The 13,811-nt window shown below is 30.4% G+C and overlaps 1 protein-coding gene across 1 annotated transcript; it reads left to right on the forward strand.

Moving 5' to 3' along the window:
- Window positions 1-1,712: 1,712 nt before the first annotated feature.
- On the forward strand, window positions 1,713-7,688 carry LOC112693843 (zinc finger MYM-type protein 1-like). Its single transcript, XM_025569091.1, has 4 exons — window positions 1,713-1,717; window positions 5,103-6,683; window positions 6,804-6,993; window positions 7,086-7,688. Exons 1-4 carry the CDS (start codon window positions 1,713-1,715, stop codon window positions 7,686-7,688), a joined length of 2,379 nt encoding a protein of 792 aa, XP_025424876.1.
- Window positions 7,689-13,811: the final 6,123 nt, after the last annotated feature.

Here is a 13,811-nt window from a genome sequence, read left to right on the forward strand (position 1 = left end):
AGGTAGACGGGGACGCGGCGACGGACGTCAGACAGTGTCGGTGGCGTCCCGCGGCGGCGGCAACGGCGGTGCGACGGCCGCCGTCATCGTTGCAGCGGTAACCGTTGCCGGTGGACGGGTTACGATTGTGCCGTGCCGGGTGAGATTACGCGACCGGGACGTTGACGACGAGCGGTGCTGCTGCGCAAGGGGAACGACACGCGGCGGCGGTACGCGGAAAAACGGGAGAGAACTGACGCGCGGGGCCAACGGGAAGGATCGCGAGAATCGTGTGCCGCCGTGCGCCCAACGCAGACGAAGCGGTTCGGTACACTGAATGTCGCGCGAAGGGTCTTCGCGACTTTTAACAGGATCGCCGTGGCGGCGGTGCGGTGGCATGGACAGTAGCGCGTAGCCGTCGCCGCGCGGCACTGATTCGTCGGCGTCTAACGTTGGTCGCCATCTAGCGGTGGTCCGAGTTCGACCACGCGGCACCCGGCGCTTACGTAATAATATTGCACTTACGCCTCGTGGGACCTGCATAGGTGTGACGAAGCGTTTAAACGTCACATCGGACGCGCGGCGGATCCAGAACCACGATTTTTCGACGCGAGTGACGAGGAGATGGAAAATCGAAATCTCGAAGATAATCATTTATCCATGGTGAATATGTTTTCGTTGCGATACCAAAATTCTTCGAGGAGAAATAGCATGCCTTGGTTGTAAACGAAGATCACACCCGCGACCCTACCGCCAACATCCACCACCGGACGAACATAAGAATTATTTTTCGACTAACGTTTTATAGGTGGAAGTGTCGGTCAATAATTAATGATTTTATAATTGGTTTCTGTCGTAAAACTACTTAGCTAATTAAAAATTATTTCGATAAAACGTTAATATTCATAATTTTTCGAACATTTTTTTTTCTTTCGTCTTCTGATGCATTGCGTTAGTCGTCGGAAGGGAACATTTATAACCCTAAGCATTTTCTACACAACTAAACTTTTCAATAAAATACTTAATTTTATTTATACATAATATCTACTTAATGTATGTACTATAATAAAAAATTATAGTTTTTTAATGTTCTTATTATACTTAATTTTACTCTATATCGAAACATTTTTAGTTTGCTTTATTATATATTTTTATAATTTTAAAAAAATTGTTTGCGTTCACAGAGGCCCACAACCGTGAACAGTTACCCCTGGGTCTCTGATGGTCTTAATCCGGGCTTGAAAGCCAATACCTCTTGTGACACCTATTATTATAAATTTAAAAGGCACTATAAATTATTGTATTTCGGGAAAAGGTTTTTAATGAAGATCAGTTTACTGCATTAATATTGTGTATATAATGTTTATAATAAATGTTTATTAGTATATTTTTAAGTTTTTTTTTTAATGACAATTAACTGTTAAAAATATCAATTTATTAAAAATATTTTGCAAAATACCTTAAATAGTGTTATAATGATTTGAGTATTAATATAAATTAAATATTTAAATTCTTTCAAGATTATTAGTTCAATATTTAATAGTTAGTAAAAAGGTTTAAAATAAACGTATATTTAATATAGACTATATTAACGCAATAGTAAAATAATAATCATGTTTACACAGTGGCAACATCAGGGTTCTTTTTTAGTTAAGGTCAATAGGAGGCCAACAAGTATAAATTAGGGCTAAAAATTAAAATTTTAACAAACCATAATAATAGTTATAATTAATATGAGGTAATTAACATACTATATTTTAAAATTGTAAATTATTATAAAACTATGATAAGACTAATTTAAAATATTTCTGCTTATAAAAAATTATTATATTGTAATGTCTAAGGTCAGGCCAGTGTTAGTGCCACTTATAGGGCCATAGCCCTACCTATTTTCACCACTCAGTATATAGAAGATAGTCAGGGCTGAAGCTAATAAACAAGGACGGACTGAGGCCCCCAAGGCCAGGACGGACATAAGTTTTACAAACTAGCAAATAAGCAATTCGTGTTACATGAGCAAATATAGCTTGAGGCCCAAACAGAAATATTTTAGAGGAACTGGGTGGGTTTTTCCACTTACCCACCCTGCCAGTCCACCCCTATTAACAAATGAGGAGTGGGTTATAAACATACAAATTTGCCAACTACTTTCTAAAACGAAATTCAACAATACTAATATTACTTAATTTGTTGATGATCGCCGACTATATAAATAAGATAAATAAGTCTTTTATAGGTGGTGATATTGCACTCCCCACACCCCCTAATATTGTCCCTGTATACAGTACATAGAGTATACTCTCATCATATGACTTAAACTGTCACACTATCATGTGTTTTATTTTGTTATCATTTTCATATTTTAAATTCCGGTCTTAACCCATTTTAGTCAAAAAATACATTATTCATTCATATAATTTGGAATAGAGATAAATTCATGAGGAATTTTAAACTAGTTTCGTCCAATTATAACAGTCATGTAAAACTAACCTTTATACTCCAATGATAGCGTCATTATATGTCAGGCAGGTCCATTTCCCGTATGTAATCAAATTATTAGTAAAAAGAATGACAAAAATGATAATAATCCAAATAAATGAACCGTATCTACATCATCTTCCCCACCGTAATTACTATCATACAACGTAAATATAAAGAAATTGAATTAATTTATCACACAAAAAAAATACTCTTTTACCCACGGACACAGACTAAATATACTAAGTAGATAAGCTACTCTACGCCTTTATCATTGAAAATGATGAAGTCTGGCGGGAGTGTTCTATCATGTTTTCGGTTGGCAAAAAAATATTAAATACTTGCTGGGTACTATCCTTACTATTTCTTCAATAAGTCAAATTTAAATAAATGAAAAAACATAAAAGTTAAATATTATTGAAGAGGAAAAAAACTATGTTCATCATAAATATTATATTTTTCACGACATAAATGTTTTTTTATAGTTTCTAATAAAAACATGTAGTACCTATCACAAATCATCTGCTGGTCCTGGTAGTTATTGCACGGGCCTTAAGCACGGTCACGTGGGTAAAACCAAACGCACCCCAGGCCGTACGACGTATAAACGCTTGCACCCTGTGACACATAACATAAATTCCACAATTTATTTTGTATTGTATTGCTTTGCCGCGAGATCATTCTTATATTTAATTATTCATATTATTATGATTGTAATTATCCGTTTGTTATTATATTATTTGGCACATCAGTACACTCCTAAGCTTGTCGGTATTATTTATTACAAATTATTGCTTGATAATGTTAATGGTCACCCGTCCTACAGTGCAACACTAATTTGAACATCTGGGTTTAACTTAAAAACACATAAGTGCCATCACCAGTCAAGGCTAATAGCTTAACCCGTAGGAGCATTGTTTGTACACTATAATTAAGTTCACTTTACTGTTTTATAAGATTATCTACGCTTGTTATACAATAATTTTAACACGTTCACAACCGCATATCCACTATGCAACACGAGGCATCTTATAAATAACTAATGTCAACAATAGTTGACTTGCTATCAATATTATTAATAGGATTTCCCAATAGGTCCCCACATAGTTTTTTAACGATTATACTAATTATATGGTTTTATTCAACGCATTTTTCTTTATCATATGGCTTCATTAATTGTTGAATAACTCTACTAGTTTGCGTTATATTTCATTTTTTAAATTCATAATTTATTATAGACTTTAATGTTCTAGTTTTCTATAATGATGCCCATTTTAACATTCGGTGGTGAACGTAATTTTCTTACAATAAAACCAATATTATAATAAAGAATATTATCCTAAATAGGAATCCTATTACTAAATTGGTCAATCTCACCCATAAAAAATAATATTGGATCATCCGTAATCCACACACGACACTGGCATTGTTTATTAGTTGTATAATTTAATATTTTAATTACAAAATTATTTATTAAAATTAGTATTAAATGTATAAATAATATAGCAAAATATATAAAACTGAAAATATATCAAACAAAATGTGGCAAAAAATAATTTGTTGTGCCAACCAAGAATATGATGTGACCGTTTTTAAAGCTTCACGTGACAGAAATATGTTATCTAGTTAGTATAGAAATCTGTGCCCACCACAGATATATATTAATATATAGACAACCCTCCGGAAATTACAAATCAGGAGCAACCGAACACCATTAATTATACATTAATAACAATTTTACCTCTATTTATATTTATGAAGGCATTCTTGGCCACCTTAATTTTCGAATAAAATTATAGAAATCATTGACATGCAAATGATCTTCAACCCATTAAAAAATCCAAACCGATTTTCCTGAAAACTATAAAATGATTATCTATTTTTTAAAATCATCGATGTTACATCGGAGTACCATACTTAACAGCTTATTCAGGCTCGGATTAAGGCGTAAGCAGTGTAGGCTTCAGCCTACACAACCACGGATTTAGGGGCACGGGCACTACATACTATCCTTATTTTTTTTTTCTAAACTAGAAAAATTGTACAATCTGTAAAATAGTTATTGACAATAAGCACAATACTATCCTGATGTTATTTTTATTTAAATAATATCGGAAATTTGAAATAGTAATAATCAATGCGTTTTGTCGTGCGGTCTTCTAAACCTCGTTTTATTTTTAGATTGTTATTTTTCCGTAGAACCGGTCGCACACCGATAACGTGTGTAGAGCCGCAGACGGCAGACAATGCCAGTGCGTTTACTTATTTATATTTGTCGTAGCTCGCCGCCGATGGTCATAAATTGGGTAAAATAGTATAAAATATTAAATAGTATTAGTATTTCGTATACACGCGTCACGTGCATCGAAAATTCGTCCGTTTGATCGTACGATTCGTACGTATGTTTTGTTAACACTATTGTAACTTGTAAATTTAAATTATAAGGGTTTTACTTTAGTGCGAGTAGTGCATTTTATATATAGTTTAGTGTTCGATATTTATGTAAAAATGGATCAGAAACGACATATTAGTGGAGCACAAGCGAGAAAGCGTGCAATTGATAAAAAAGAAAAAGAAGTGATTTTATTAAGTAAAATACCTAGGTTAAATAATTTTTTCAAACAAATAAATAACATTACCCCTAGTTGTGTTGAAGATAATAAACTAGAATCTTCAAATGATATAACTATTACTAATAATTGTTCTACTACTTCTACTTCTATTCAATGTACTGCGTCTTCTTCAGATCAATCAGTTGTTGATATAAATGAGGAATCAGAAAAATCTGAGCTAAATGTCATTCCTAATCCTCTTACGCAGAATAATACAAATAATTTTAAAGATCCAGCAGATTGGACAAATAGTAATATATGTCGTAATTATATTGCAAAATTTGGATATGATCAGAACATTGATGCAGATTTTACCTCATCAAAACGAACTTATTCTGATTATGATCGTTATTGTAGTAAATCAATCTTTACGAAAAATCGAAAAAACGGAGAAAATGTTTCACGGAAATGGCTTGTTTATTCAATTTCAAAATTTGTATTATTTTGTGCTCCATGCAAATTATTTGGATGCAGTACTCAACTGGGAGATGCTGGATTTAATGATTGGAAAAATGGACATTTAGTTATTTCCAGGCACGAAAATTCTTTGGCACATAAAAATAATACATTAAGTTTTATTACATTACAAAGTGATGTAGGTAGAATTGACACTCAATTGGCAACACAAGTGACTGATGAAATTAATTACTGGAAAGCTGTTCTTCATCGAGTTGTTGAAGTAATTAAATTTCTCGGTGCAAAAGGCTTATCATTCAGAGGTGATAATGAACAATTTAACAAAATTAACAATGGGAACTTTTTGGGAACGTTAGAGTTACTTGCTAAATTTGACCCTTTTATTGCTCAACATATAGAAAAATATGGGAATAGAGGGAAAGGAACTCCGTCTTATTTATCATCCACAATCTATGAAGAACTTTTACTTTTGATGAAGAATGATATAATTAAAATTATATTAAAAGAATTAAAAGCAGCCAAGTATTATTCTTTAATTGTTGATTCTACACCTGATATAGCAAACGTCGATCAACTTGTTATTGCATTAAGATATGTTTTACCTAGTGGTGTACCTGCAGAAAGATTTTTAATATTCATTCCAAACAGTGGTCATAAATCTAAAGAAATGAGCAATGTTGTAATGGATTTTCTTAATTCACACAATATACCAATTGAAAATTGTCGTGGCCAGAGCTACGACAATGCGAGGAATATGTCAGGTCAGTATTCTGGATTGCAGTCAAGAATTAAAAGTTTTAATTCATTTGCAGAGTATGTACCATGTTCTGCACATTCTCTTAACTTGGTCGGAACGTGTGCAGCAGAAAGTTGTAATTCTGCTACTTCATTTTTTATGCTTCTCCAGGAACTATACAATTTTTTTTCTAGTTCTACTGCACGTTGGGACATTTTAAAAACATATTTGAAGAAAAATCTTAGTGTAAAAAATTTATCAGTAACTCGCTGGAGTGCTCGTTTTGATTCTTGCCATGCTTTATTTAATTCTTATGCATTTATAATTGAAGCTTTGCATAGTATAGTTGATAATCAGAAAGAAAAAGCTGTATATAAAGTAGAAGCTAATGGGTTGCTTGCAAGATTAAAAACTTTAGAAACTGGTTTAATGATATGCATATGGAATTCAATATTAAACAGGTATTTTCCACTCTATAAATTAATTATTTTTAAATAATAAATTATGCTTTCATTTATTTTATTTTATTAGGGTCAGCTTAATAGATAAATAAATTAATATAAAGTTTAATATGATTTTAGTTTTAATGCTACAAATAAAAAATTACAATCAACTGACATTGATCTTCATACAGTATTAGAACTATATAATGGCCTTGAAAATTACTTGGTACAGATCAGAGATGATTTTGATGTTTTTGAAAATAAGGCTGTAGAAATTACTGGTTGTTCGGAGTATACCAATGATTCCAAGAGAAAAAAAAAGAGAAAGGTATGTTTAACTTATTAATTTTAAAATACACATAAAATAATTTGAAAAAAGTCATAAACATTAACAACATTAATAACTATTTTTTTTTTTAGGCTATGGCTGATGAATCAAGATCTCAACCTCTCACAGAAATCACAGGGAAAATAGATTTTATTAGAAATGTATATTATGTGATAATTGATACTCTTAAATGTCAACTTAGTTCAAGAAGACAAGCTTATGAAAAAATATCAGATATTTATGGGTGTATACCCACATTGTATAAAACACCGAGTTCTATTGTTATAAGGAACACATGTGGAACGTTGGCAAAATATTTTATTGATGATGTTGAAAACTCAAGCTTACTTATAGATGAGTGTATTCTTTTTTCAAAATTAATTTCCACGGATAAAAATGTAAAATCTGTTCTCTCTATGTATAAGTACATCAAGACTAAAGAATTAGAGTGTATGTTTCCAAATTTAGAAATAGTTATGCGTATGTACCTTAGTACAGCAGTTTCAAACTGCTCAGGCGAAAGAGCTTTTTCTGTACTTAAAAGAGTAAAATCCTACTTGAGGTCAACCATGAAGGAGGAAAGACTGAATGCATTAGCAATATTTAGCGTTGAAGCAGAATTGGTTGAAAAATTAGATTTTAATGATACTATTAACACATTTGCCCATCAAAAAGCAAGAAAAAGAAAAGTATAAAATAATGATTTGTTACTTTTTGTAATATGATTATTTTATATTTTTATATATCTAAAATATATTTTGTTTAATTTTAATTTTATGTTTTTACTTGTTTTCACATAGGTATTATATACATGTACATATTGATGTGGCTAATAAACCTAAAATAAAGTTTTATTATTTATTCAAGTATCGAGTAGAGAAATGTGTACAATATTTTTTTTTTAATTGGGAGCACCAAATTTTTTACAGCCTATGGGCACTATAGATCTTAATCCGGGCCTGAGCTTATTAGTAAATAATAATCAAGTTATTTATTCTACTAGTCCACACGAATTGTTTATCACTTCCAAAATTTCTTCTGGTATTCATTTTTACCTGAAAATATCTATATAATAAATTATTGTAAATGTTTATATAAGACGTATAGTTACTAATATTTAGTAACAATGAATAATAGCAGTTTTAAACCAAATATTAAGTCGTAATAGTGAACTAATAGTGCTCATGAACATACCTTCTCTTTAAATTATAATGTTCCTATTATTATTCTCGTTGATCAATGAAAAACTTAGTTGACATCCGGTCAAGTCGGCAAATTTTTTTTTCGATTTAGTTGATAGGTATTACTAACATTAAACCTGTCGATTCAAAAAACTTAAGATTACCTTCGATTCAATCAAAAATGTTAACATCTACTTGAGATCTAATATTTTAGTCAAACATGAATTCTCGGCTGATATTCCATCGAATCTGATTTACTCCTTCGGAGTAATCAAACTCGACTATGATATTCCGGAATGCGATTTTTAAGAAGGACGCGTTCGCCCTTTCCAATGGATAACTTCAGACATATAACAGTAAACAACGATGGTGTTATCGTATCCACTCGCATTGTAAAGGTATATTTTTATCCCCAAACTAAATCATGATTTTCAATATCACACTGGAAGTTAATCCTAGTATCAGATCTCCGGTACGCAATGATCAGTATCTTCGTTTCGGGCAAACTCAAAAATACTGTCGGAGTGATCCCAGATGTAACCACTGTGATGTTATTAAAAACTCCATCGGTGATTGTCCGAATGTTTCCTCCACTGACCCCTCTTATCGCTTTCATAAACTTCTACATGTTGCCAGCGAATGCAGCTGTCAAGAATGGATAGATCAGAACAAAATCAAGAAAATTATGGCTAATGAAAATATTTCTTATCAAGATGCTTATCAAAATGAATAGCGTTCATAATTATAAAATATAATTCAATTTAAATTTATCAGTCTAATTTTGTTTTAAAATATTCAATTTTAATTCACCCATTTATTTTTATGTTTCTTTTCAGATTTTGAATTTTTTTTTTTTACTTCAAGCCAAATCAAGTTTCCTCCGAGAGCCGGGGATCCCCTTTTCATTTGTATTTTTGATTTTTACACTTATATTTAATGGTTTAAGAATTAAATTAATTTAATCTACATAAAATATTTTAAAACTTTTAAATCATGTGATTCAAATCATCTAATAATAATAATCACTTAATAAATCGCTTTCATAATTATAAAATATAATTAAATTTATATTAATCAATATAACTTTGTTTTAAAATATTCAATTTTAATTCATTTATTTTTATGTTTCTTTACAGAACTTGAATTTTTAATAGTTTCAACCTAAACAATATGTCCTCCGAGAGCCGGATAACCACTTTTATTTATTTTTTTTGAATTTTATACTTTAAATATCTTATGGTATGAAAATCAAATTCATTTAATTTACATAAAATATTTTAAAACTTTTAAATCATATGATTCAAATTAACTAATAATAATAAACTCTTAATTGTTAAAAAAAATTGTTGTACTTCTGTATATAAATACTCTGATATTGTTAACAAATAGCCTCCTGTTTCCAAAACCAATAAACCTATAGTTCCCATTCGCATTGAGGACTTTCCAATTTAAATGATATTCTTCATTTTTTTAATTCTAAAAAATCTAAGCCCAAAACGCGTTACTCGCCTTTACCAAAAATACATTTCTTTACTAATTCTCTAGTATCTTACTCTTCTCCCAAAGGAATTTATTTTAATTACTCCATAGATCAAGACCCGGCTTTAGTTCACAAGCCTAATAATACATTTTCCTGAGTAATACTTTATCACTCATTTTATCAGAATGACTGATAAATTTACTCATGATATGCTCTCCATTTCCTCTTACCTCTCACCTGTAATAGGTTACATCTTTTTTTTTTGTTAATTTTTTTAGGTTATTGTATTTTTTTTTCTTTTCCTGTTATGATCACACTGATTTACCGACGAGAAGATGGCCGACACGATTTCCCGTGATAAGTATCTTCCCTGTGTTAATTTTAATCAGTGCCAGGCCTTGCACATATTATGTAACTCATCTCCTTTGGCTCCTGTTGAACAAATTTCCTAATAGCTATTACACATACTTGATGGGGCTCTCCCTCCTCCCTTTTATATATATTTAAAAGTCCATTATACGTTCTATACTTGATTATAGATGTTTCTTCTTTGGCTCAGCTGCCTTTTCAAACTGGTAAAAACTCAACAATATTCAAAGTAATTGCCTAAGAATTATTAAAGTTTACGTCTGGTCATCCTCCCTCCCAGCAATAGAGGTTGAATCTTTGAGCTCACCATTTAACATTAAATGTCGTTGGCTCACTGGTAAATTTCTTCTGAAATCCTTATCTCACGCTGACTTTATTAGACTTGATTCTTTCTATTCTCTGTATTAAAATTGTCGCTATGTTTCTAAATCTGGTTCCGTCCTCTCTTTGACAGCTAACTACATTTGCAGTTTTCATCAATATATTTTAAAGTATACTAAACAACTTATTTATGAGCAGACCTATGATGCTCTAATAAGTTCCACGCTTGTCAACCTCTTCCGTAGTACTCGTATTTGTCCTATCAATTTAAAGTCTACCTCTCCCATGATAATTAACAACTTTTTCTATGATTTTATTGATAGTAATTTTCCAGATTTTGCCCTAAATTATATGGATGATTCCATTTTTCCTCTTTTGGCAGAGTTTTCTATTTATATTCCTAAATTACATGAAACATTAACAAGCAATTTGTCTCCGTCGTCTATTTATTTCAGGACTGAGTGCTTCGTCTTTATTGAAGTTTTTACTCTTATTTCTTCTTTCCTCTCCACCGCTAATAAGTTTTTAGTTGCTTCGGATTCATTATCGTATCCCTTATCTCTTAATTCTAATCCTTTTAATTCTTTTATATTGCCTCTACTTATTTGCATTAATGCTATTTTACTAAGTGTTAGTCAATTACATTTCAATATAACATTTCTTTGAGTTCCCAACCATGTAGAGATTCGTGATAATGAGATTGCCGACACTTAGTGAAATCCGGAAGAGGATTTTTTCCAATCTTATTGGCACTTCCTTTTCTTTTATTCCGTGGTTTGACTTCACTCTGATCCTTTGACGTTATGTTTCTAATCTTTGGTCTACTTATTAAAATAATTAACCTGCTAACTTTGTCACCAAATTTGAATTTTTTGTTCCAAATATCTTAAACTATATTTGAATCAACAAATTATCACTGTCCAGATCTTTTATTATTTAATTCAATTACCTATGCATGGGTCATTTTTTTCCTTTCATGTTTGCAAATTAAACCTTAATGATTTTTAATTTGTACGCTTCATAGAGAGGAAATTATTTACGATTTATATCACATTCTCTATCCACAAAACATCTTTCTTTAATTATTTCTCTAAATTCCTTAAACACTCCTTGTAATCTCTTTGCCATACTAAAATCTAATTCTGAACAGGTTATAATTCTTATCGTCTCGTTTATCCGGGAAGCTGGTTTTGTCTTTTAAATATTTGTATTTCAAACCACATTATGTCTTATTACTTTGTTTTTCTTATTGCATTACTATTATTGTATTATTATTATTATGAATATCTTTTATTTATTTTATATTATAATTTTTTTTTTTATTTTTCTCTTTTTGTAAAGTTATTGTTGTTATTGATCATTGTAACTGTCGAGCTTAATAATTTATAATTGAAAGCTGAAATTAAATTTTAAAAAAAAAGTTCCATATAATTATTTTTTAAGAATTCAAAGTCATTAGATATTAGGCAAACAACCATATAAACAACATTCTACAAACAAATTGTACATTTTAATGTGTTATCTTTAAAATATTCAATGATAACAATTTTATTTTAATTAAATAATCTGATTTATTTTTATTTTGAATATCGATGCATAAAAATAGAATATCGAGTTCGTAATTAATATTTATAAATATTTTAAGTTTAGATGAGTCACATGATTTTGAATATCATAAAGATAAAAGCAATAAAAAAAAAAAAATGATTTTGGTGAGTATCATTCTAGTATCATTCTATCTATCCATATTATCTACACCATTTATATATTAAAATTTTGAATGTTTACTAATAAATAACTAATAAGGGTGCGATATTTAATATTTATAAAGACTTTTTTACTAAAAAAAAATGTCTAAACGTGAAATTAAAAATACATGTTACGTAAAAAAGGAAAATAACTTAATTTCGATGAAAATTAATAAAAATATTGAACTCTATTGGCTTCAAATTATATAAACATTTAATTTTGCTCCAGATATTGTATTACATAATTGGCCACACAGTTAGGTAGCCCAATAAATTGACCAATTTAAACGAACAAATTCTTCAATTGTTTTTTTTATGTTAAAATAACTAAAAACTTTGTGATATGTTTATGAAAATATTGCACTTAGAAATATGGCAGTAAGGGTAAATTTAAAAAATTGTCTATGCTTAAAAAAATGTTATTTCAGTAATTATTTGTTATTTTTATTAAATGCCTATATGTCAAATAAAGGCAATAAAAATGGAATTGAACTTTGAATTTTTTAATCTTATTTAATCAATTTAAGCAACACAGAAAAGAATACTCGGCTATTTAATACAACATAACCAAGTACCATTACTGAAAATTAATTTAATTGTGATGTATGATAATTTATCAGCTGAAAAAATTTTTTATAATTATATAATTTAATAGATTTGATTGATTCATTAAGATTTAGGTTCAAATTATGAGTTAGTTACAATATGATTTGACTTATTAATTGAGAATTGAAAGTTGACTTAGTGAATTGAGACTTGACTTGATAAGTTGAGTCATTGAAGTGAATTGATTCATCCAAATGAGTCACAATCTACATCTTTATTATTATTTATTGATACTCGATAAATGTGTAGTTTTATATGTATTTATGTGTGTGAGTGCGTATGCGCGTGCATACGTATGATTAGGAATTACTGATGTGTATATATTAAAGATTTGCACGGGCCGGACTAGCCCGACTCAGCCCGTACCCAACCTGACCCGTACCGGACTTGGACCGGGCCGTGCCATAATATAAATATTGCGGGTTGGATATGGGTGGGATCGTAGTATTTTTTTCTTTGGAATGGGCCGATCAAAAATAAAACTACCTAAATATTACATAAGAGTACAATACTAATGCCGATTATTGGCGTTAGATAAGAAAACGTTTCCAAACTGATGAAGTAGGCTTGTGACAAATCATAATAAAAATTTGTTTATATTATTAGTGTATGCGATATTTATAATAATAGATCACTGATGAAAACAGATAATAAATATTACGTACGAACCCGGTCGGGTTGGACTTCAAAAAAAATAAGGACCGGAGTTAGGTGGGAGTATTTTGTATGTTTAAGTTTTGAGCCGGATCGGGCCGAAAAAAGGCCCGTGCAGATCTCTAGTACATATTTATACAAGAGGTGATTTATTAATCATTAATCATTGAACAATATCTATAATTTGCTTAGGTACATATTATTCACGGTATACATATTACCATAGATTATAAATGTATAAAATATTTCATTTACTACATATAGTTATTAATCATCATATATTCCTGAATTCTTTACCTAAGATATTTTTCCGAACATTGATTTGTATAAGCCACAAATCGAACTAAAATAATTAATGAATTCTTTCAAGTCTAGATAAGAGAATTAGAAATGTATATAATTGTATCTGTTTACAATTAAGAACCTATACGTTTAGATTACACACAAATTAATACAAAG

The sequence above is a fragment of the Sipha flava genome, unplaced genomic scaffold, assembly GCF_003268045.1.
Source record: "Sipha flava isolate LNK unplaced genomic scaffold, YSA_version1 118_pilon_pilon, whole genome shotgun sequence".
In the NCBI taxonomy this organism is placed as follows: domain Eukaryota; kingdom Metazoa; phylum Arthropoda; class Insecta; order Hemiptera; family Aphididae; genus Sipha; species Sipha flava.

Bases quoted from the DNA above. Each gene is read 5' to 3' on its own strand.
- LOC112693843 (XM_025569091.1), top strand. The intron at 6,684-6,803 runs GTATTTTCCACT...ATATGATTTTAG, and splicing joins TGGAATTCAATATTAAACAG to TTTTAATGCTACAAATAAAA. The intron at 6,994-7,085 runs GTATGTTTAACT...TTTTTTTTTTAG, and splicing joins AGAGAAAAAAAAAGAGAAAG to GCTATGGCTGATGAATCAAG.